Raw genomic sequence first — 22027 nt, forward strand, 5'->3', positions numbered from 1 at the left:
GCTCTCGTGACCACACTCACACATCAACGTGCTGCCGCGGGAGGGGAGGGGTCACAAGGTTATTGTAGGGGGGCTGCAGTATTGACATATTTACTTCTGCGCTGCCTTCAGAGCCGGGTGGTCAGAGAGCGGTGACGGCTGGCCAGGTCCCCAGCTCTGAAGGCAGCAGCGCAGAAGTAAGAATGGCAATACCACACCATGCCACCCTCACTTCTGCACTGTTGCTGGCAGCGGCACTGCCTTCAGAGCTGGGATCTCAGCCAGCAGCTGCCGCTCTCCGGCTGCCCAGCTCTGAAGGCAGCGCTGCTGCCAGCAGCAGCACAGGAGTAAGGGTGGCAATACCATGACCCCCACTTACAATAACCTTGCAAACCTCCCCCCCCCACCACAACCTCCCCTACAGTTACAACACCGTGAAATCTCAGATTTAAATAGCTGAAATAATGAATTTTACTATTTTTTAAATCCTATGACCGTGAGATTGACCAAAGTGGACTGTGAATTTGGTAGGGCCCTAGTGATGTGAAATTGTCAGTGAAGACTGCAGGAGTTTGTTCACTATGCACTAGGGCTGGACAGCAGTGGGGTGTGTGCTAGCAATTCATTCCAGGGGCAGTGAGTTCCACCGTCTGGGGCCTGAAAAGGCCCCGCCTCCTGCACAGACAATCTTCACCCTTGCAGTAGCTAAATCCACTGCCTCAGCAGACCGGATCCACCAAAGATGGTGGAAATACCAGAGCTGGGGGTCATCTTCTCAGTATCCCAGAACCAGCCCACTTAGCACGTGGGAATTTCCGGATGCCTCAGTTTCCCCACCTGTACACTGGAGACGATAATCCTTTGTCTATTGCTGTTCAGGGTAAGAATTTTTCCTTCTTATGTGACTGTGCAGCCTCCAGTGTAAATCTGGAGTGGCCCCACAGATGCCAATGGAGTCAGAGCTGGAGTCAGACCTCAGTGACCCCAGTATAAATCCAGAGTAACCTCACTGATGTTAATGGAGTCACAGCAGGATTCGGGGCTTATTGAACCCGGCGTAATTGAATCCTGTCCTAAATCTGCTTTCCCTTTAGGATCACTGGATCGGTTCCTCGTGCTGGTTTAAGCTGCTGTAGCCACTGGCAGGCAGCATGGACAGAGGAGAGCCCTAACCAGGGGTGAGCTGCAGACGGTTCGCAACGGTTCACACGAACCGTTTGCTAAAATTAGACGCCGGACAGAGAACTGGATGCTAAAGTTCTCTGTCCGGCGTCTAATTTTAGCAAACGGTTCGCGCGAACCGTTGCAAATTCTGCCTCCACCTCCTGCCATGAAGCTCCTCCTTGCTTCTCCTCCCCCACGGCTTCCCGCAAATCAGCTGTTCGCGCGGGAAGCCTGGGAGGGCTGAGAAGCAAGCAGGCTTCCCCGGCCCAGGAAGACAACGCTGAGGTAGGAAACTAGGGGGCGGGGCGTGTGCCCCGGCCGGTCCCTGGCCGCGGCCCGTCCCCGCCTCCCCGGCCGCGACCCTGCCCGGCCCCCCGGCCCCCCGGGTCCCCGCCCGACCCTCCCTGGCCGCGTCCCCCTCCCCGCGTTCCCGGCCCCGCCTCCCCGGCCGCGACCCTGCCTGGCCCCCCCCGTCCCCGGGTCCCCGCCCGACCCTCACCGGCTGCGGCACGGCCCCGCGTCCCCCCCCCGTCCCCGGCCGCGACCCTCCCCGGCCCCGCGTCCCCGACTCCCCCCGAACCCCTCCCCGGCCGCCCGGCTCCGGCCGCACCCTCCCCGGGTCCCCGCCCGACCCTCCCTGGCCGCGCCCCCCCCCCCGCGTTCCCGGCCCCGCGTTCCCGGCCGCGACCCTGCCCGGCCCCCCCCCCCGTCCCCGGGTCCCCGCCCGACCCTCACCGGCTGCGGCACGGCCCCGCGTCCCCAACCCCCCCCGAACCCCTCCCCGGCCGCCCGGCTCCGGCCGCAACCTCCCCCGGCCCTGCCGTGCCCCCACCTACCGGGATGCTCGGCTCTGGACACGGCCCCCCACCTCCAGCCCGGCCTGGCCCCGTGGCTCCAGCCGCCCCTGCTGTTTTGCCAGGGGGCCGGGCTCCGGCAGCGCGGGTCTGGGCGTGGCGGCGGCCCCGGCTGCCCGGCTCCAGCTCTGGCCACAGCCCTCCCTGGCTCCACCCGGCCAGCCACCTGGCTCCGGCCGCTGGGCTCCCGCCGCATCCTCCGGCTCCGGCCGCGCGACTCCTGTCCCGGCCCAGCCACGTCCAGGCAGCGCAGTAAGGGGGCAGGGAGGGGGTGTTGGAGAGAGGGTAGGGGAGTTTGGGGGTGGGGGGGTCAGAGGGCAGGGAACAGGGGGATTGAATGGGGGCAAGGGTCCTGGGGGGGCAGACAGGAAAGAGCAGGGTTGGATGAGGTGGTGGGGGCACTCAGGGACAGAGAGAAGGGGTAGTTGTATGGGGTAGGGGTTCTGGGGGGCCATTGAGAATGAGAGGAGGGGTTGGGTGGGGCGGCAAGGGGCAGTCAGGGGACAGGGAAGGGGGGGATGGGTCAGGGGTCTCGGAGTGTGTGTGTCAAGGAACATGAGGGGTTGGATGGGGCATGACCCCCCCCCCGGAGGGGTGGGGGGAAGGAGGGAACCCGTTGTTAAAATTTTGGAGGGAGGAGGGAACCGGTTGTTAAAAAATTGGCAGCTCATCACTGGCCCTAACTTCTGGCCAAGCTGCATCAGGCATGTGCAAAGGGGGCTGCGATCTTCCTCTCCAGCTGGTGGCAGGAGGAGGGGCTGGCGGGAGCAGAGCAGAGCCATCAGGCTGCACTGTGGGGAGCAGAGAGCGGAACAGGCCGGAGGAGCAGAGGTCTGTGGCAATGGGGTCGGTTAAAGTGGAGCAATCGCTTCCAGCACTGCCTGGTGCAGCTTCCTGATTCTTTCTCTGCTTGGCTCCGCTGCCCTCCCAGGGGGCGGCAGACGGCATGGAGGGGACGGGGAGACACCGTCTGTTGCAGACCCTGGCAGGGCTGGGGAAGGACGAGCTCCAGAGATGGAAAGAGAAGCTGAGCGAAATAGCACTGAAGGAGGGATACCAGCGCATCCCCCAGGCCCTGCTGGAGAGAGCCGATCCGGAGGCCCTGGCCGAGCTGCTGCTCAGCTACTACGGGGAGGAGTACGGGTTGCAGCTGGCTTTACTAGCACAGGCTGTATGCAGTGCAGAACAAGCGGCCACGGATGTCTCAAGCGCAGCTGGTGAGTTACCAGGCAGGAAGAGACCTGACCCAGTGGCTCCCCAGTGCCTCTTGCAGCAGATTAAGCCCATTACGTCTTGTCCTGTCTTTGGTGGACACAGACAATTGATCTCTGTCCTCCTTATAAAAGCCCGTAACATCTCTGAAGACTGTAATCAGGTCCCCCTCACTCTTCTTTTCTCATGCCCCATTTTTTAAATTTTTCTTTGTAGGTCAAGTTTTCTAAACCTTTGATCATTTTTAAAAGCAGCAAAGAATCCTGTGGCACCTTATAGACTAACAGACGTTTTGCAGCATGAGCGTTCGTGGGTGAATACCCACTTCTTCTTCTTGCATCCGAAGAAGTGGGTATTCACCCACGAAAGCTCATGCCGCAAAACGTCTGTTAGTCTATAAGGTGCCACAGGATACTTTGCTGCTTCTACAGATCCAGACTAACCCGGCTACCCCTCTGATACCTGATCATTTTTGTTGCTCTCCCATGCACTCTCTCCAATTTGTCCTAATCTTTCCTAAGGTGGGCACCCAGAACTGGACACAGTGCTCCAGCTGAGACCTCCTCAGTGCTAGGTAGAGCAGGCCAGTTACCTTCCATGTCTTACGCACAGCACTCCTGTTAATACACCCCAGAATATTAGCCTTTTTCACAGCTGCATCACAGAGTTGACTCGTATTCAATTTGTGACCCACTATAACAGCCAGATCCTTTCCAGCAGTACTACACCCAAGCCAGTTATTCCCCATTTTGTAGTTGTGCATTTGACTTTTCCCTGCAAAGTGTACTTCTTTGCACTTGTCTTCATTGAATTTCATCTTATTGCTTTCAGACCAATTTGTTAAGGCCCTTCTGAATTCTAATCCCATGCTCCAAAATGCTTGCAAGTGCAACCTCTCCCAGCTTGAGGTCATCTGCAAATTTTCTAAGCATCCTCTCCACTCCATCATCCAAATCATTAATGAAAATAGTGAACAGGACCCAGGAGAGACCCCTGTGGGACCCTGCTACATACATTCTACCAGTTTTACAGCGAACCATTCATAACTATTCTTTGAGTACGGTCTTTCAACCAGTTGTGCATTCACTTTATAGTAGTTTCATCTAGCCCTAGTTCACTTATGAGAATGTTATGTGGACCTTATCAAACGATGTACTAAAAACAAAATATATCATGGCTGCCTGCTTCCCCCACAGCTGTTTAGGTCAGTAATATTGTTAAAGAAGGAAGTTTGGTTGGGTTGTCATGATTTGTTCTTGACAAATCCCTGCTGGCTAGTCCTTATAACCTTGTTCTCCTCTAGGTGCTTATAAACCAATTGTTTAATAATTTGCTCCAGTCTCTTTCTAGGTATCACAGTTCTATAATTTCCCAGGTCCCCTTTGCGCCTCTTTTTAAAGGCAGGTATTGCGATGGGCCTTTTCCGGTCCTCTTGAACCTTACCTGTCCTCCAGGGCATCTCAAAGATAATTGCTGATGGTCCCAAGATTGCTTCAGCTGGTTCCTGAAGTACCCTAGGGTGAATTTCATCAGGCCTTGTTAACTTGAAAACCTGAAACTTATCTAGCTATTCTTTAAGTGCTTCCTTCCCTATTTGGGCTTGCGGTCATTTCCTCTGGCTGTTAATATTAATTGTGTTAAGTATCTGGTCACCATTAACCTCTTAGTGAAAACTGAAGCAAAATAGACATTAAACACCTCACCCTTTTTTATGCCATCCACTATGAGTTCTCCTTCCCCACGGACTGGAGGACCTACACTTTCCTTCGTCTTTCTTAAGAACCTCATCTTTCTGCCTTTTATGTCCCTTGCCAGGTGTGACTCATTTTGTGCCTTAGCTTTTCTGATTGTTTCCCTACATCCTTGTGCTCCTCTGTAGCAATTCGTCCATGTGTCTCCTTTCTGTGAGATTCCTCTTTGATTTTCAGGTCATTCAAGTCCTCCTCCTGAAGCCATAATGGTCTGTTGTTGTTCTTCCTCTCTCTTCTTTTCATCGTGATAGTTGTGCCTTTAATACGGTCTCCTTAAGAAGCTGACAGCTCTCCTGGACTCCTTTTTCCCTTAGCTTTTCTTCCCAGGGACCTCACCTACCAGTTCTCTGAGTTTGTTGGTCGGCTTTTTTGAAGTCCATTGTCCTCATTCTGCTGCTCTCGTTCCTTCCTTTTTTTAGGATTGTGAAATCTATCCTTTCACGGCCACTTTCACCCAAATTGCCTTCCACCTTCAGATTCACAACCAATTCCTCCTGGTTGGACAGAATCAAGTCTCTAACGGCTGTCTCCCTGGTTTCTTCCTCCACTTTCTGAATCAAAAAGTTTCCCCGATACATGCCAAGAACTTATTGAACAGCTTGTGTTTTCCTGTATTACTTTTCCAACAGCTGGCTGGAGAGTTCAAGTCTCCCATGACTACCAGGTCCTGTATTTTGGGTATTTCTGTTATTTGTTCTGGAAATGCCTCATCCACCCCGTACTCCTAATTTGGGGGTCTATAGAAGACCCCCTACATCACCTCTACTTTGTACCCCTTTTATCTTGACCCAGAGACTTTCAGCTGCTCTACCTCTCGCTTCCTTCTGGATTTCACAACAAGTGTATACACTCTTGATGTACAATGGAACCCTGTCATTCTTTTTTCTCTGCCCAGCCTTCCTGAACAAGCTAAACCCCTCTAGAGCAATATTCCAGTCATCACAACATCCCACCAGGTCTGTGTGACGCCATACAACGTCCAGTTTGCCCCACACTCCCCATCACCCCAGAGTGACCTGCACTCTGCCTACTGCAACCCTCCCCATCACCTGCACTCTGCCCACCACAACCCACCCACCTGCCCAATGCAACCTCTTCTCTACACCACTATCCCCACCATCACCCTCTGCAACCTCCACTCAGCAGATTTACACTGTGGTGACTGAGATCAGAATCCAGGTCAGTCTTGTCTCCATTGGCATCAGGAGGCTCACTCCAGATTTGCACCAGGGGTCTCTGAGCTTAGAATGTCAGTCGCATTTTGTTTTTCTTTTCAGGATTGATAGGTGGAAGCTGAATCCACCCCTAGCTCTGCTGCACACACAGTGACCGCAGGGGAGTTCTGCTTTTCTCCGTCTAACATACGCACTGGCCTACTGCAGCAAAAATGTGTCCCCCTTCCCAGTGCTACTCCTGGCAGCCACACGCTCTACAAGTAACTAGGCCCATGTACAGCCTAAAATCTACTTGATTCAAGATTCTCGCTCACATCCTGTCCCAAACTTTGCTCTGTGCATTATCACTGTGCAGCTGTTAGTCAGCTGCCGCACCCCATGCCAGAGGTGGTTGCATTTCAACAGCAGATCATAGAATCATAGAATATCAGGGTTGGAAGGGACCTCAGGAGGTCTTCTAGTCCAACCCCCTGCCCAAAGCAGGACCAATCCCCAGCTAAATCACCCCAGCCAGGGCTTTGTCAAGCCTGACCTTAAAAACCTCTAAGGAAGGAGATTCCACCACCTCCCTACGTAACCCATTCCAGTGCTTCACCACCCTCCTAGTGAAATAGTGTTTTCTAATATCCAACCTAGACCTCCTCCCCTGCAACTTGAGACCATTGCTCCTTGTTCTGTCATCTACTACCACTGAGAACAGTCTAGATCCATCCTCTTTGGAACCCCCTTTCAGGTAGTTGAAAGCAGCAATCAAATCTCCCCTCATTCGTCTCTTCTGCAGACTAAACAATCCCAGTTCCCTCAGCCTCTCCTCATAAGTCATGTGCTCCAGCCCCCTAATCATTTTTGTTGCCCTCCCCTGAACTCTTTCTAATTTTTCCACATCCTTCTTGTAGTGTGGGGCCCAAAACTGGATACAGTACTCCAGATGAGGCCTCACCAATGTTGAATAGAGGGGAATGATCACATCCCTCCATCTGCTGGCAATGCCCCTACTTATACAGCCCAAAATGCCATTAGCCTTCTTGGCAACAAGGGCACACTGTTGACTCATATCCAGCTTCTCATCCACTGTAACCCCTAGGTCCTTTTCTGCAGAACTGCTGCCTAGCCATTCGGTCCCTAGTCTGTAGCAGTGCATGGGATTCTTCCGTCCTAAGTGCAGGACTCTGCACTTGTCCTTGTTGAACCTCATCAGGTTTCTTTTGGCCCAATCCTCTAATTTGTCTAGGTCCCTCTGTATCCTATCCCTACCCTCCAGCATATCTACCACCCCTCCCAGTTTAGTGTCATCTGCAAACTTGCTGAGGGTACAGTTCACGCCAACCTCCAGATCATTAATGAAGATATTGAACAAAACCATCCCCAGGACCGACTCTTGGGGCACTCCACTTGAAACGGCTGCCAACTAGACATGGAGCCATTGATCACTACCCATTGAGCCTGACGATCTAGACAGCTTTCTATCCACCTTATAGTCCATTCATCCAGCCTATACTTTTTTAACTTGCTGGCAAGAATACTTTGGGAGACCGTATCAAAACTTTGCTAAAGTCAAGGAATAACACATCCACTGCTTTCCCCTCATCCACAGAGCCAGTTATCTCATCATAGAAGGCAATTCAGTTGGTCAGGCATGACTTGCCCTTGGTGAATCCATGCTGGCTGTTCCTGATCACTTTCCTCTCCTCTAAGTGCTTCAGAATTGATTCCTTGAGGACCTGCTCCATGATTTTTTCCAGGGACTGAGGTGAGGCTGACTGGCCTGTAGTTCCCCGGATCCTCCTTCTTCCCTTTTTTAAAGATGGGCACTGCATTAGCCTTTTTTCCAGTCATCCAGGACATCCCCTGATCACCATACGTTTTCAAAGATAATGGCCAATGGCTCTGCAATCACATCCGCCAACTGCTTTAGCACCCTTGGATGCAGCGCATCCGGCCCCATGGACTTGTGCTCGTCCAGTTTTTCTAAATAGTCCCGAACTACTTCTTTCTCCACAGAGGGCTGGTCACCTTCTCCCCATACTGTGCTGCCCAGTGCAGCAGTCTGGGAGCTGACCTTGTTTGTGAAGACAGAGGCAAAAAAAGCATTGAGCCCATTAGCTTTTTCCACATCCTCTGTCACTAGGTTGCCTCCCTCGATCAATAAGGGGTCCACACTTTCCTTGACCACCTTCTTGTTGCTAACATAAGATGAGTGATTCATGTGCACCGTTGCTGTGTGGCTGTTAACCAGCAGCCTCACCTCAGCGATAGCGACATTCGAATGCTGTTTAGCATCACTGTGTCTCTGCTAAGTGGCTGTCACACCCAACCAAATCAAGACAGCAGGAAGTGTGTGTGGGAGGGGGCGGGGTTGGATACTACGCTACATGAGCCTATGGCTCTGATCTGGAGCAGCAGGGAGGGAGCAGGAACCCAGGCTAGATGGGCCCATTAATTAGGGGGCCAATCAGGCCTCAGGGTGCATGGGGGGCAGGTACTAGGCCCTGTGTATGACACACACCTTCTTGGACTCTTTGTAGGCTCTGAGGTCCTCGATGAGCTGCTGATGCAGAGTCTTTCAGAGTTTGAGTTGGACAAGGCAAAATCCTTCCCCCGCCTGCCTCTGCCCCCACAGTGGCTCAGGAAGCTGACAAGAAAGAAGGGGAAGCAGCATCAGGCCTCCCCAGGCGGTGAGTGCAGCTGGCCAGGCCACGGTTTTCCCATCCCCTGGAGATTTTCAAGCCGTCGAGTAAGTTTTCCCGTCCCCATTGGGATGAGACAGCAAAATCTCAAAAATGTCTGCAGAGTGAAAAACCAAACACTTTTTCCATTCAGGTCCCTCGGGACATTTCAGGTTGGTTTGGATTCCTCTTGCTCTTCGAGTGGGTGGGCCCCACCTCCTTTTTTCGAAAGTCTAATTAGCTAAGATTTGGAAATGGAGAGACAGTTCGAACCGGAAAACCTGGCAGTTCTCATTACTAACAAACAAGGCTTTATTGTCACTGGGAAAAAAGGGTCTCATGGAAAAATTCCTGACCGGCTGTAAAGTGATGCCTGTAGGCGACCGCATCAGTGCCTAGATGACCTAGCCGATGGCGCCAATCAGTTAGCTGTGGGGAACCAGAGGGAGGCGCTGGTGGGGGGATGCTCCCCCGTGGGCCAGGGAGAGAGACACAGGCTGCCCTGCAGCAGCGCCTGGGAAAGGGGGTGAGGACCAGGCCAGGGTTACATATCTGAACATTCAAAACGGAGGACACTCCACGGGGGCCTCCGGCCCCACCCCCATTCCAACCCCTTCCCCAAAGTCCCCGCCCCAAACTCCGCCCCCTCCCTGCCCCATTGGACCCCTTCTCCAAATCCCCACCTTGACCCCGCCTCCTTCCCTGAGCACGCCGCATTCCCCGCCTCCTCGCTCCCTCCCAGCCCCGCAAAACAGCTGTTTGGCGGTGCAAGTGCTGGGAGCTAGAGGGAAAAAGCCGGCACTCGCGCGAGTGATCAGCATTCACTTTCTTTCTCATGTGGTCAACATTCGCTCTTGTTCTTGAATGATCAACTCTTCTTGGGGGAAAAATAATAATGTCAAAATCCCGGACGTTTTTAGATATTTAAAAATTCCTCCCGGACGGCGATTTAAGAACCAAAAAGCCGGACATGTCCAGGAAAATACGGACGTATGGTAACCCTAGACCAGGCAATGATCACCTGGCCCTGCCTGCTTGGGACCAGATCCTTCCAGAGTTACCCCGAGGTCATCAAGCTCAGAATCCAACCCTGACGCAATTGCTGAAAGTGGATTCACTCCGGTTTTACATCAGGGTCACTGCTATCACAATTTGGCTCCCATTTTTCAGTAGATATTCAGTGGCTTGTTGTTTTTCTTCTCAGGATCCTTCAGTGAAGAGACTCGATCCACCCCCAAGTCTAGTACAGGGACAGAGGCGGCAGGAGGTGGGTAGTGCTGACGATAGCCCTGCTTCTGTCTGCCTCACCTACACACTGACCCATGGCAGCAAAAAGTGTGTCTGCCTTCACGGTACTAACAGGGCCACCTTACTCCCGGCACCCACAACTCTGTACAAGTAACTACGCCTACGTACAGCCTAAAATCGACTTGATTCAGGCTTCTCGTTCACATCCTGTCCCAAACGCCAAGCTGTGCACGGTCACTGTGCAGCAGTTAGCCAGCTGCCGTGCCCCACCCCAGAGGTGGCTGCATTTCAGTAGCAGGTGAGCGATCCCTGTGCACCATTGCTGTGAGGCTGTTAACTAGCTGCCCCACCTTGGAGGCAGGTGCATTTCAATGCTGTGTGGCTTTGCTGCGTGGCTTCTAAACAGTCATCACACCCCACCGAATCAAGACAGCAAAAAAAGGGGGGAGGGATATTGGACTACATGGGCCGAGGGGTCTGATCTGGGGCAGCAGAGGCGGGGTGGGAACCCAGGCTAGGTGAGCCATTAGTCGGGGGCTGGGGGAAGGTACTGGGCGGGGTGTGTGACGCGCTCCGTCTATGTCTCCCTCCAGACCCCATAAGGGAACAGGGCCCTGCCTCACAGCCCTCTAACACCAACGTGCTGCGGGATATGGGGTTGGTGGTGCCCGCGAGGAGCAGATTTTCAGGACGCAGAGTGAGGATGAAGAGCATCTTCCCCAGCATGACTCTACCTACACCTCCGCAGTGGCTCAGGAAGCTGACGGGCAAGAAGGGGAAGCAGCGTCAGGCCGCCCCAGGCAGTGAGTGCAGCTGGCCAGGGCACTGTTTTCCTGGCTCAGGATTCTCATTCACTTCCTGTCCCAAACTCCTATCGGTGCCCTGTCACTGGGCGGCTGTTAGCCAGCTGCTGTGCCCCACCCCAGAGGAGGCTGCATTTTGGTGCCGTGTGGCATTGCTGTGTGTCTTCTAAGCATCCATCATGCCCCTCTCCAAATGAGGACAGCAGGAAGTTTGGGGGTCAGGAGATGGCAGACTGAGCTAGATGGGCCCGCTGGTCTAATCTGGGAGGGCAGGGAGAGGGATACCGGTCTAGAAGGGATTATTGCTTGATGCGTTCATTCTCTCGGGACCCAGCTACAGACCTGGACCCCTTGTACAACCAGAGCGGTGGGGCTAGTCCCCAGGCGGAGGAGAATGACGGGGAGGAGGGGGATGGCCCATTATAACAGCGCATGGGGATGTCCCCGCCGGCTGCGGCTGGTGGCCTGGAAGACGACACGCAGGGGTGGACGTCGTGGAAAGAGCTCTAGGGCTGGTTGGAGGCTGTGCTGGAAAAGCAGCATCTGGGCAGTGAGCATCCCAGGGTGGGACTCGCTGGGTCTTGGCAGGGGCAACCAGGCGAGATGGGCCCATTGCTCTGATGCAGGGGGCTGGATGGGCCCAGGGGTCTGATCCAGGGCAGTAGGGAGGAGTCGGGAGGCCGGGCTAGATGGGCCCATTCTTTGATGCTTTTCTCTCTCTCTCTTTCTCTGCCTGAACCCTGCGGTGGAAGCAGCCTTGCCCCAAGGCTCCCAGAGCACTGTGCAGCACCCGCAGGAGGAGTCTATTTATACCAGCATGTCAGAGAGACCTGGGGCCGTGGGAAAAGTCACACAGATGACAGGGAAGAAAAAGAAACCTGCTCCCCTTCAGCTGGAGGCACTCGGTGGGAGGTCAGGTGTGTTGGGAAAGCAGTTACTGGGCAGGGAGCTCCCCTGGGTGGGATACCAGACAAGCTGGGCCCTTGAGTCTGCCCCATTCTTGCCCCAGATCCCCAGGGGCGTGAGCTGGGTGTCTTGTGACTGCATCCGTGGGTGAAGCGGTGACAAAGGGGGGTGGATCCCCGAGGGCTGGACACCACCTCACAGACAACTATGCCACCTCCTCTTCTCCCTCTGCTTTCAGAGTGACCCAGCTAGGCACAGGGCCTCCAGATCAGTGAACTCCCCACCTCTCCAGCCATCAGCCCATGACAGGCAGCGGGATCTCCTCTGGTCCAGCTGATCAGTGGCGGACAGGAGGCGCAGGGAGGGAGCGGGCAGAGCTGGTTGGTGGGTGTGTTACGCACCCACTATTTTTTTTCCATGGGTGAGCCAGCCCCAGAGCACCCACTGAGTCAGCGCCTATGTCTGGGGCACAAGGTCCCTGCAGCCAAATGGGCTCTGGAGGGCTCCCCTTTAAAGGCATAGATTCCCCCTCCCATCCTGGGAGCAGATGGAGGGGCCGGGCTCAGCTGAGGAGCCTGCTCTGAAGACAGGAATGACCCCCAGTAAACAGATGTGCTCTAGTGGGGACATTGCTGAGAGTATCCAATTCAGGACGAACTGCCAAGAAACAGGGCAGGCCCAGCCCAAGACTGGTGGTCCTCCACTTATAAGATACACCCAACCAGCACCCACAAAAAGAACTTCTGTCTCACCGCACTGGCTATCAAGAAGTTAGAGGAGCAATTCCCTCAGATATTCCAGTTCCCTGTATCACCACCAGCAGCACTCCGTATAGGGATAAGTGGTTCTTAAAACCAATGTCCCCAGTTCATATTTCAATCAGATAACATCACATCCCTTCACATATAGCCGCAGTTGCTCCCAAGCCTGGTCACCACCAGTGCCCCATGTCAGTGGCATCTGCCTGCTACATGGTCAACCCTGGATATTCTTTCCTCTGCTCTGATTGGCCGTTTGCCTCTCTCCCACCCAGTCATAGTCCCCCCATACGCCCTGGGCGGCTGACCTCATTGTCCCAGCCAATTACCTCCACAGTAAGACACTGACTTGAATCCAATCTCATGCTTTTGGACTTCAGCTGGTTGCCCGCAAGGGCCAGGAAGGATCCCCCAGCTGATGTATTTGATAATCATATGGTAAAAATGAGAAAGTCAGCAATTTTTCAGGAATAGTGGCTGACACTTTTGTATTTTTATGTCTGATGTAGTTTTTAAGGGAGGTGAGACTTGGGGGTACACAAGACAAATCAGACTCCTGAAAGGGGTACAGAAGTCTCAAAATGTTGAGAGCCGCGGCTTTAATCACTCAACTGAAGCTCGGTCGGAATTTTTCCAGAGTTCAAAATTTGGATTTAAAAATTTACTTGGCATTTTGACCAGAAAAAATGGAAGAATTTTTTAAAGCCATCATTAGAACCAGCTGGAAATGGGAATGTCCATTTTGTGAAATTCTGCATGAGGTTGACCCTTGATTTCCGTTCCAAATCGGAACCAAATCCAAAATCTTTCGCCAAACCTCCCTTAATGGAAATTTTTGCAAACCTTCCATTTTGCTTGAAACTCAGACCTCAGCCTCTTCCTCCACATCCTCCTTCTAAAAAGGTGCCAAAATCTGCACAATTTCAGTTCCAATGAACGGGCATCACTCGACAGAAAAACGTTGCATCAGAAAAGCTCTTGCCATTATAGCTTTTTTCTGGTTTTCAACCAAACAACTGGTGTCAGGGTCATGGTCAGCACTAAAAGTCCTGCTGGATAAAATGTGTCAAAGTTCAACAACATTTTGAGTTTGAATGAACACAAGATCATAGGAATGGCCATAGTGGGTCAGATCAAAGGTCCATCTAGCCCAGTATCCTGTCTACCAACAGCGGCCAATGCCAGGTGCCTCAGAAGGAATGAGCATCACGTAATCATCAAGTGATCCATCCCCTGTCACCCATTCCCAGCCTCTGGCTAACAGGCTAGGGACACCCTCCCTGCCCATCCCGGCTAATAGCCATTGATGGACCTGTCCTCCATGAACTTATCTAGTTCTTTTTTAAATCTTTTTATAGTCTTGGCCTTCACGACATCCTCTGGCAAGGAGTTCCACAGGTTGACTGTGTGTTGTGTGAAAAAAATACTTCCTTTTGTTTGTTTTAAACCTGCTCTCTATTAATTTCATGAAGAAAAAGGGAGGGGGGGGGATTGATCCATTTCTGTCATTTTCCCCCCTGAGCTCTTCTGATGTACTTTGTTATTGGTATTATCCTGGCTCCTTGGAGCCCTAGTCCTGGCCCAGAATCCCTCTGTGCTAGGTGCTGTATGGACGCAGAACAAAAAGACAGTCCCACCCCCAAAGGGCTGGCAAGCTAAGCAGTGAAGTCGTTGCGATCTACTGATGAACAGCCAAGTACTACTGGTCTCTCTCATCCACAGGACGTGGAAGTTACGAGACAGAGTTTTGTGCTTTAATCTTTGATGAAACCCCAGCATTGGCATTAGCAGGTGAGTCCGGCGTTGCCCAGAGGGATGGAACGGGCCCAGTGGGAACTCGCTGCAGGGTGGCCAATGACAGCGCCGGGGGCTGTGTCTCACCGCAGCCTTGCTGGACTTTCCCCTAAGGGAAGCTGGGGTCAGCGAGATCAGAATCCAGCCCTGACTCCATTGACACCAGTGGGGTCGCTCCAGATTTACACCACGGTCACTGAGGTCAGAATGTGGCTTAATTTTTTCAGCATTTTGGCCCTTTCCCTCTGTTTTGCCCCGCAGGATTTTTCGATGAAGAGGATGAGACCCCCCCTAGTTCTGCGGCAGGGACAGCTGAAGCTGAAGGTGGGCGGCACCGATCATAGCTCTGCTTTTCAGCTTCTACCCTACGCACTGGCCCATCACATCCAGAGGTTCTTCTGCCCTCCCAGGGCCACTGGGGCCACCGTATTCCTGGCAACCATAATTCTGTACAAGCAACTAGGCATGTGCACAGCCACTGAGTCCAGTAGGTTCAGGAGTCTCCTTCACTGCCGGCCCCTAACCCCCAGTGTCACCGTGCGGCTGTTAGCAAGCTGCTGTGCCCCACCCCAGAAGCAGCTGCATTTCACTGCTCAGTGAACGTTCCCTGTGCGACGATGTTGTGCAGCTCTCACCCACCAGAGGTGGCTGTGCTTCAGCACTGGAGATGCTACCTCTGTGCAGCGTTGCTGTGAGGCAGTTACACAGCTACTGTGTCCCAGCCCAGAGGTGGCTGCACATGTATCCCTGGAAAGCAGTTGGGGATGGAAGAGGCCTTGGAAATAGATGATGACAACATTATTGACATTATTAAAATTCATCCCTCCCCAGGGATCATCTGCGAACAGACCCTGCTTCTCTCTGCTGGGGCTGCGGCTGGGGCTGCCGGTGAGTGAGGGTGAAATGGACCAGGTGGCGGGTGGTCTGAAGGGCCTCACTTCTGGTGGAGCAGAGAGAAACCAAATGTCCACTTGTGGCTCTGACCGTCCCCTGATCAGACCTTCTCTCTGCCCCCAGCACCTGCATCAGGTTTAATCTCTGCTGTCTGCAGGATCGCTCTGGGGTCTCCTCTCCCCCACATCCTTCCCGGTCCTCTCCCCTTTATGCCCTGATCCCCCTCCCTGACCCCGTCTTTCCCACCCCACCCTCTGACCCAGCGTAGAGCCCTCCCCACGGGCCTTGCGAGCCCCGCACTCTACGCAGAGCGGCAGCGGCAGGGCCGGGCAGACACACAGAACAGACCCATCCGCAGGGGAGTTTGCTGATGGAAATGCCCAGGTCCCATTGCTTTACACAGGGGATAGGGGCTCCTTATTCAACACTGGGAGAATGTGAGATGTGAAAGCGCCTTTCCCTCTCTCAGCTGCAGGAGACACCAGCCCAAGCGAGGATCCCAGCAGGGACCCCTGGGGACAGGACAAATGTGACTTGTGCCCCAGAGAGGAGGTAAAGAATTGTGGGATCACTCAGATCCTTGTCTGTCTGTCCATCTACCACCTCTTCCCTTCTCTCTTTCTCTCCCTGCCCTCAGCAGTACCTCTGAGTATTTCACCAGTGCTCAGGGCTGGGGCATCTCGGCCACTTGGGAAACACCCTTGGGGAATGACTGACTGTGGGGCTGGAATCCAGCTGAACACAGAGTCCCCCCTGCCAGCCACTCTGCCAGGGTCCCAGGCCACAGAAACAGCCCCCAGCTGAACACTCGGCCACAGCTGCCCAGGTTGCAAAGGGCTCTGCAGTGGGAAATCCCCAGTGAGGCTGAGTTAACGCCGGTTCCTGTGTTCTAGGATCTTCCAGAAGAAATACACCCTGAGACTGTTCGGGGCCCAGATGGGAAGCAGGAGACATACAGGTGAGAGCTGGGCCTGGGAGTTCGGTGTCACCCCTCTCCGCAGCAGTGTCTGGGAGCACAGGTCAGCTCCTATCACAGGGAATGCGCAGCGTCCCATAGGGGTGGGCTCCATGTAAAGAGATGCTTGTGTGGATGGGTAGAGCAGAGCAGGGGGTGAATGAACCAGGAGTCTTGAGAGCTCTAGGAAGGGAGTGGGGTCTACTGGGTCAGAGCTGAGGGGCAGCAGATGGGAATCAGGACTCCTGGGTTCTAGCCCCAGCAGCGAGAGGGGAGTGGGGGTTAAGTGGGTCAGAGCAGGGGAGCTGGGACTGAGGAGACGTGGGTTCTAATCTCAACTTTGTCACTTCCTCACTGAGAGACCTAGGATGAGTCACTGCTCCTCTTGTGCCTCAGTTTCCCCAAATGGGGACACAGTGTTCCCATACGTGACAGGGAGGTCATGGAGGAGCATAATGAATCCACTCATTTAGCCTGACTCTCCTTCGCTCCTCGGAGGGACAGGTCTCAGAAGGGCCAAGTGCTCTCATTGTCACCTAACTTCAGTTGTTGGTTACAGAGTAACCCTGATATCGAAGCACAGGCCTGAGCTGGAGGCAGAGTTAAGGGGATAAATGTGAGGGCACCTGGGGTCAGTTGGAAAAGGACGTGAGATGGTTCTAGCCAGTGCTGTTTAACCCTTTTCTCCCTGCACTGTGCAGGGTTCACCTCCCGGGGGCAGGCTCCTTCCTTTGCTCTGAAACCGAACTGGGGTTCGAAGTGAGGGCAGCTGTGACCATCCAGTACGAATATGACTCCTGGGATCGACATCTAAAAGCATCTGAGAAGCAGCAATGGATGGTGGCCGGTCCTTTGTTCAACATCCAGGTGGAACCGGCCGGGCCCGTGGCAGCCGTTCACCTCCCGCACTTCCTGTGCCTCGCGGGTATGGCTGGAAATAATCAATGTAGCAATAACTGTGCGTGGTAATGGCAATCCCAGGTGCCGGTGTGCTTGCAATCACCGTGGGAATGGTAACCCTAGAAACCCAGCCACTGAACCCAGACTCACACTGACCCATAACCACCGTCTCCTGAGTCGGACCCACGGTGACACTGTGAGTTGTAATCTTAGACCAATCAGGGTTTTAGCTACATCACAGCCTGAAACAGCCCTAATCATAGCGCGTCTCCTGATCTTCATAATCCTGGCCTCCAGCTCCTGCTCTCACCCACCAGCCTGTGCTCCTCTCCCAGGGACAGAACCCAGGAGTCCTGGGTCCCAGCCTTCACTTCTCCAACACATCAGATCCCACTCCCCTCTCAGGGCCAGGGACAGAACCCAGGAGTCCTAGCTCCCACCTGGCCACTCTGCTTACCTATCCACGCTTCACCTTTGTTTGCTGTATAATCCACCCACAGGGAGAGAGGTCGATGCCTCCCGGATGCGAATCGCCCATTTCGTTGACGGGGAAATGACCCTGGAGGAGCCAACAAGGGTGAGGCCGTTCCACGCCGTGCTGCAGAACCCCAGCTTCTCCCCTCTGGGCGTGCTCTGGAGGAAAATACAGTCAAAATGCCAGGCAAAAGTCCACTCCCTGGCACTGCTCTACCGGGCACTCAGGGCTGCGAACACAACCCTGCACCTCTACCTGATCCCCAACGACCGCTCCCTGAGACAGGTAACCGGGAACCGCCCGCACACACCCGGGGGGAGCCAGAGCCACCAGTCAACCTAGAGTGTGGGAAAGCAGATAGCAGGGCATGCAGGCACTGCCCACAGAGCAGCAGAGGAAATCCATTGTGCCAGACGCTGCATAGACCCCGACCCAGATCAGGGGCCCCCATTGTGCCAGATGCTGCACAGACCCTAACCCAGATCTGGGCCTTCCTTGTGCCAGGCACTGCACTGACCCATCAAGGGAGACAGTCGCTGCCCCAAGCAGTTAACAATCTAAATAGACCAATGGAGGATTATTCATCCCATTTCACAGATGGAAAACTGAGGCCCAGAGAGATTAGCCCAAGGCCACACAGGGAGTCTGTGGAAGAGCCAAGGGCTGAACCCGGCTCCCCTGGGTCCCAGCCCAGTGCCTTAACACAAGCCAACCTTTCCCTCGCGTTGGGGGCGGCTGTGCGGGAAGGCCAGGGGAAGCAGGACCCTGATGGCAGAAACCTGTACACAGCGCTCTGCCTGTATCCCCCAGCCATGGCTCTGCTTGTGCCCTACAGGCCGTTAGTGACCATGAGTCCAAATGCCCCTCGGTGCGTGTGCACAAGCCTTCCAGGACCAAGCCCTTGAAATTTGGCTCCTGTTGTGTGGTGTCCAGCTCATCCCAGCTTGAGGTGATACCTGAGGTGAGTGACAGGCTTAAAATCACCAGCCCCTCAAGTCCTTACTCTGTTCGGTCCCAATGTTGCCCTAGGGGGCGCTGTGCTGCAGGGAGCAGGGCAGGGGCTCAGTAGGGGGCACTGTCCCCTCACAGCCATTTTTTACCTCAGTACGTCACGGTGGCACTGGGGGGCACTGTGCTGTAGGGAGCAGGGAAAGGCTCAGTAGGGGGCGCTCTCCCCTCACAACCAATGCTGACCTGATGCCCCAGCATGGCGCGCCCTCACTGCGCTGCAGGAAATGAAGTGTATGGGGAAGCTCGGGAGGGTTTGCTGGCTCAGGCAGGGTCATTCCTAATGGACCATCTTCCCTTCCCATCAGGAGCTGGAGTTCTGCTATCTGGGCCCCAAGCTGGAGCAGCCGTACCTGGAGATCTACACCCGGGACATGCAGGAGGGGCTGCAGCTCAGCCTGCTGGAAAAGATAGAAGGGGAACCGATCTGGAAGGCCTTGGTGAGACCAGGTAGGCTCAGCCCAGCAGGAGATGGGGACAGAAGTGTGTGCGGGGGGGATGGGGGACAATGGGTGGAGAGATGGAATGGTGAATGTACAGATGGAGGCATGAATGGGTGTATCTGGGGGTGGATGGGTAAGTGCCTGTGGGTGGGTGGATGGATGCATGGAGTGGTGAATATGGAGATGGAGGGCTGGATAGTTGTGGATGGAGATGGATAGACAGATGAATAGATGGACCAGCAGCCAGTGAAATAGGATTAGTTAGATTAGCCAGATCAGCATATGAGGATCCGGAGAAGTAGCTAGCTAAATAAACCAGCACCCTAGGGGCTAGCGATGGATGGATGTTTTGCTGCAACATGGTGGCAACAAAAACATTAACTACAATGTGACTTTAACCAATCAGCTCGAACAGTCCCCACTAGGATGTTACCACCACCAGCAGCAGCATTAATCAAAACCCTTTGGCTCCAGCCCCCTGACTCCCCTTCCCTTCTCTCTTCCAGAAGACGTGAGGGTCTGTGTTTCATCTGCCCAAATGCAGACAGGTTAGTAGGGATTCACTGAGCCGCAAAACCTGCTCTCCAATCCCAGCACTTCTGGGCACAAAATGCTTGTGAAAGCCCCTGCGACCCTTTGTGATCATTTGGTGTCCACGTTATTGATCCTCCCAGCATGTCGACTTGTCTTGAAATCTCTGGAGCCTGGGGACTCTCCACCTTGGAAAGTTGCAAGATTGCTTTGGATCATGAATAATGGATTTGTTTGTTTGCTTTGGCAGCTCTGAAAACCTGGCCGGGTGGGGGTAGAATTCATATCGGGTCGAATTAAATGTTTCGTTTGACCTGAAATTGAAACGTTTTGATTTCAGCTCTTTTTAATAAAGCAAAGGAAATGCAGGGCTGGCTTCACAAGCTAGGGGCGGGGCTCTAAGCCCTTATACCTAGTGTTACAGCACTCACCTGGGATGGGGAGACCTTGGTTAAAATCTGTGCTCTGGAGGAAGAATTTGAACCTGGGTCTCCAACATCCCAGCGGGGCACCCTAAGCACCAAGCTACAGTCTATTCTGAGGAAGCCCTTAGTCTCTCCGGTTGAAGCTGTTCCATTGTCTATAAAATACTTGAATAGTCATTGGGCCAAAGAGAGATCATGGGAAAGACTCAATAACACGGTATTTCAGGCACTCACCTGCAAGATCGATTCTAGTCCCTGTTCTCTGTCCTTCCCCACTCCAGAGGCAGCTGGAATTCAGCACTTCACGGGTGATCCTTGTGCACTACTGTTACTAAATAGCTGCCATGTCCCACCCCAGAGACAGGTGCATTTCAGTGCTCAGTGAGCAATCCCTTTGTAGCACTGCTGCTGTGCTCCACCCCAGAGGTAGCTGCAATTCATGGCTGGGGGAGCAATCCGTGGCAATGAGTGATGGGATGCTTGAATCGGAAGCCTGTAAATCTTGTACAAAGCTTGGAATCCATTAGGCCCTAGAGAAACGGAAGGTCTGACTGTTCCACGGCATGCTGAGAAATAGCAATTCTCTTCTCTCTCTCTCTCCCCTCAGAAGAACATTTCATCGACCAGCACCGAGAGCAGCTGATCCAGCGGGTGCGCCAGGTGGACGGCGTGCTGGATAAACTGTACAGCACCGTGCTGGACGACGAGCAGTACCAGAGCATCCGAGCCGAGAGAACGGACCCGGAGAAAATGCGGAAGCTCTTCGACCTGCTCCCGAGTTGGAACCGGGCCTGCAAGGACCAGCTCTACCAGGTGCTGGAGGCCAAGCAGAAATTCCTCATCCAAGAGCTTAAGGGGCCGTAAGACTGGCTGCCCTGGCTCACACCAGGGGCCCATCTATCTCAGTGTCCTGTCTGTGACAGGGGCCAGTACCAGCTACTTCAGAGGAAGGTGCAAGACCCTCCTCCTTGACAATTCTGCACTAATCTGCCCATGGTGGGTGAAACCCAGTGTCCCCAGCTGGGTAATCCATTCTGCTTCCTTAAAACCTTTCCTGGCTGTGACACTTTGTACCTCAAAAGCAGCACCCTGGAACCCCTCTATTCACCACAGTCATGGAATTATTATAAGTTTTGTACAGAGGATGCCTTGTGAGGTATCATTTTAAAAGTCTTGTTCTGCTGAACATTAATAGCCTGTTGGATTGTGTGTGCTATCATTGTATGGGAAGTTATGAAGTATTGCTGAATGTGTTACTGAAATGTGTGGTGAGGTTGGGCACACCCACAACCACCCTTTCACTTATAACGAAGGAGTAGCCATCCATAGCCAGATGGGCGATTAATGGCTCGTCAACATCCAACCCACTATTCCAGAGACTTCTCTGAGAAGGCAGGTATGTAAATGTAATGGAGACTGCTTGGCCAATGGGGACTGCCTGAGCCCCACGTCACAGCACAGATCTCTCCATCAAGCTGGAAGAAAGTATAAACATGGGGAAGTGACATCATCACATGGCCTCTCCCCCGTCCCCATCTCAAACCCCGGAAGCACATCTGGAAGAGAAGCCCTTTGAACTGAGGGAAGGTGTTAGAGGGCTCTCCCTCAACCCTCCCACTTCCCTGGTTCTTGTCACAGGCAGCAAGCAGCAAAAGACCAGAAGTCCAAAGCGCAGACAATGCGACGCTTAGTGGGGTTAGTTCCAAACAAGCGTATCCCGAGCTCCACACGCCGGCAGAGTCTGTTTCCCGCTGTTCCGTTCCCAGCTCTGACACCGCAGAGCGTTTACCCCGTGTCCCCCTTCCCGGCTCTGACACCGCAGAGCTTTGCCTGTGTCCCCATTCCTGTTCCCCAATTCCCACCTCCTCCTCCTTAGCAGGCCCCAATTTACCTGCAATGCAGGCCCATAATCCCACCCCTTACAACTTAGGGGCATGCTCCATTTTGAGTGTGGGGGTCTTCATCCCACCCCATGGGAGGGGTCAGGCGTGAGGCAGTGCCCCGGTCAGGGACAGACATTTCTTTGATCTTTTAGTGTTTTATACCTCCCCCCTTTGCCCCTCCCGACTGGTTGCTTGACTTTGCC

At 53.9% G+C, this 22027-nt stretch overlaps 1 protein-coding gene across 1 annotated transcript; it reads left to right on the top strand.

Annotated features, from left to right (window-relative positions):
- Positions 1-2679: 2679 nt before the first annotated feature.
- LOC123369127 (caspase recruitment domain-containing protein 8-like) lies at positions 2680-21057 on the top strand. Its single transcript, XM_045014488.1, has 15 exons — positions 2680-3214; positions 8661-8810; positions 10006-10068; positions 10643-10852; positions 11608-11769; positions 14239-14307; positions 14572-14634; positions 15142-15198; positions 15674-15756; positions 16098-16162; positions 16861-17084; positions 17560-17819; positions 18370-18495; positions 18851-18992; positions 20549-21057. Exons 1-15 carry the CDS (start codon positions 2944-2946, stop codon positions 20803-20805), a joined length of 2202 nt encoding a protein of 733 aa, XP_044870423.1. The 5' UTR covers positions 2680-2943; the 3' UTR covers positions 20806-21057.
- The last annotated feature ends 970 nt before the right edge of the window (positions 21058-22027 follow it).

The sequence above is a fragment of the Mauremys mutica genome, chromosome 4, assembly GCF_020497125.1.
Source record: "Mauremys mutica isolate MM-2020 ecotype Southern chromosome 4, ASM2049712v1, whole genome shotgun sequence".
NCBI classification, from domain to species: domain Eukaryota; kingdom Metazoa; phylum Chordata; order Testudines; family Geoemydidae; genus Mauremys; species Mauremys mutica.

Bases quoted from the DNA above. Each gene is read 5' to 3' on its own strand.
- LOC123369127 (XM_045014488.1), top strand. From the start codon at position 2,944: ATGGAGGGGACGGGGAGACACCGTCTGTTGCAGACCCTGGCAGGGCTG. The intron at 10,853-11,607 runs GTGAGTGCAGCT...CGGTGGAAGCAG, and splicing joins GCGTCAGGCCGCCCCAGGCA to CCTTGCCCCAAGGCTCCCAG. The intron at 14,635-15,141 runs GTGGGCGGCACC...ATCCCTCCCCAG, and splicing joins AGGGACAGCTGAAGCTGAAG to GGATCATCTGCGAACAGACC.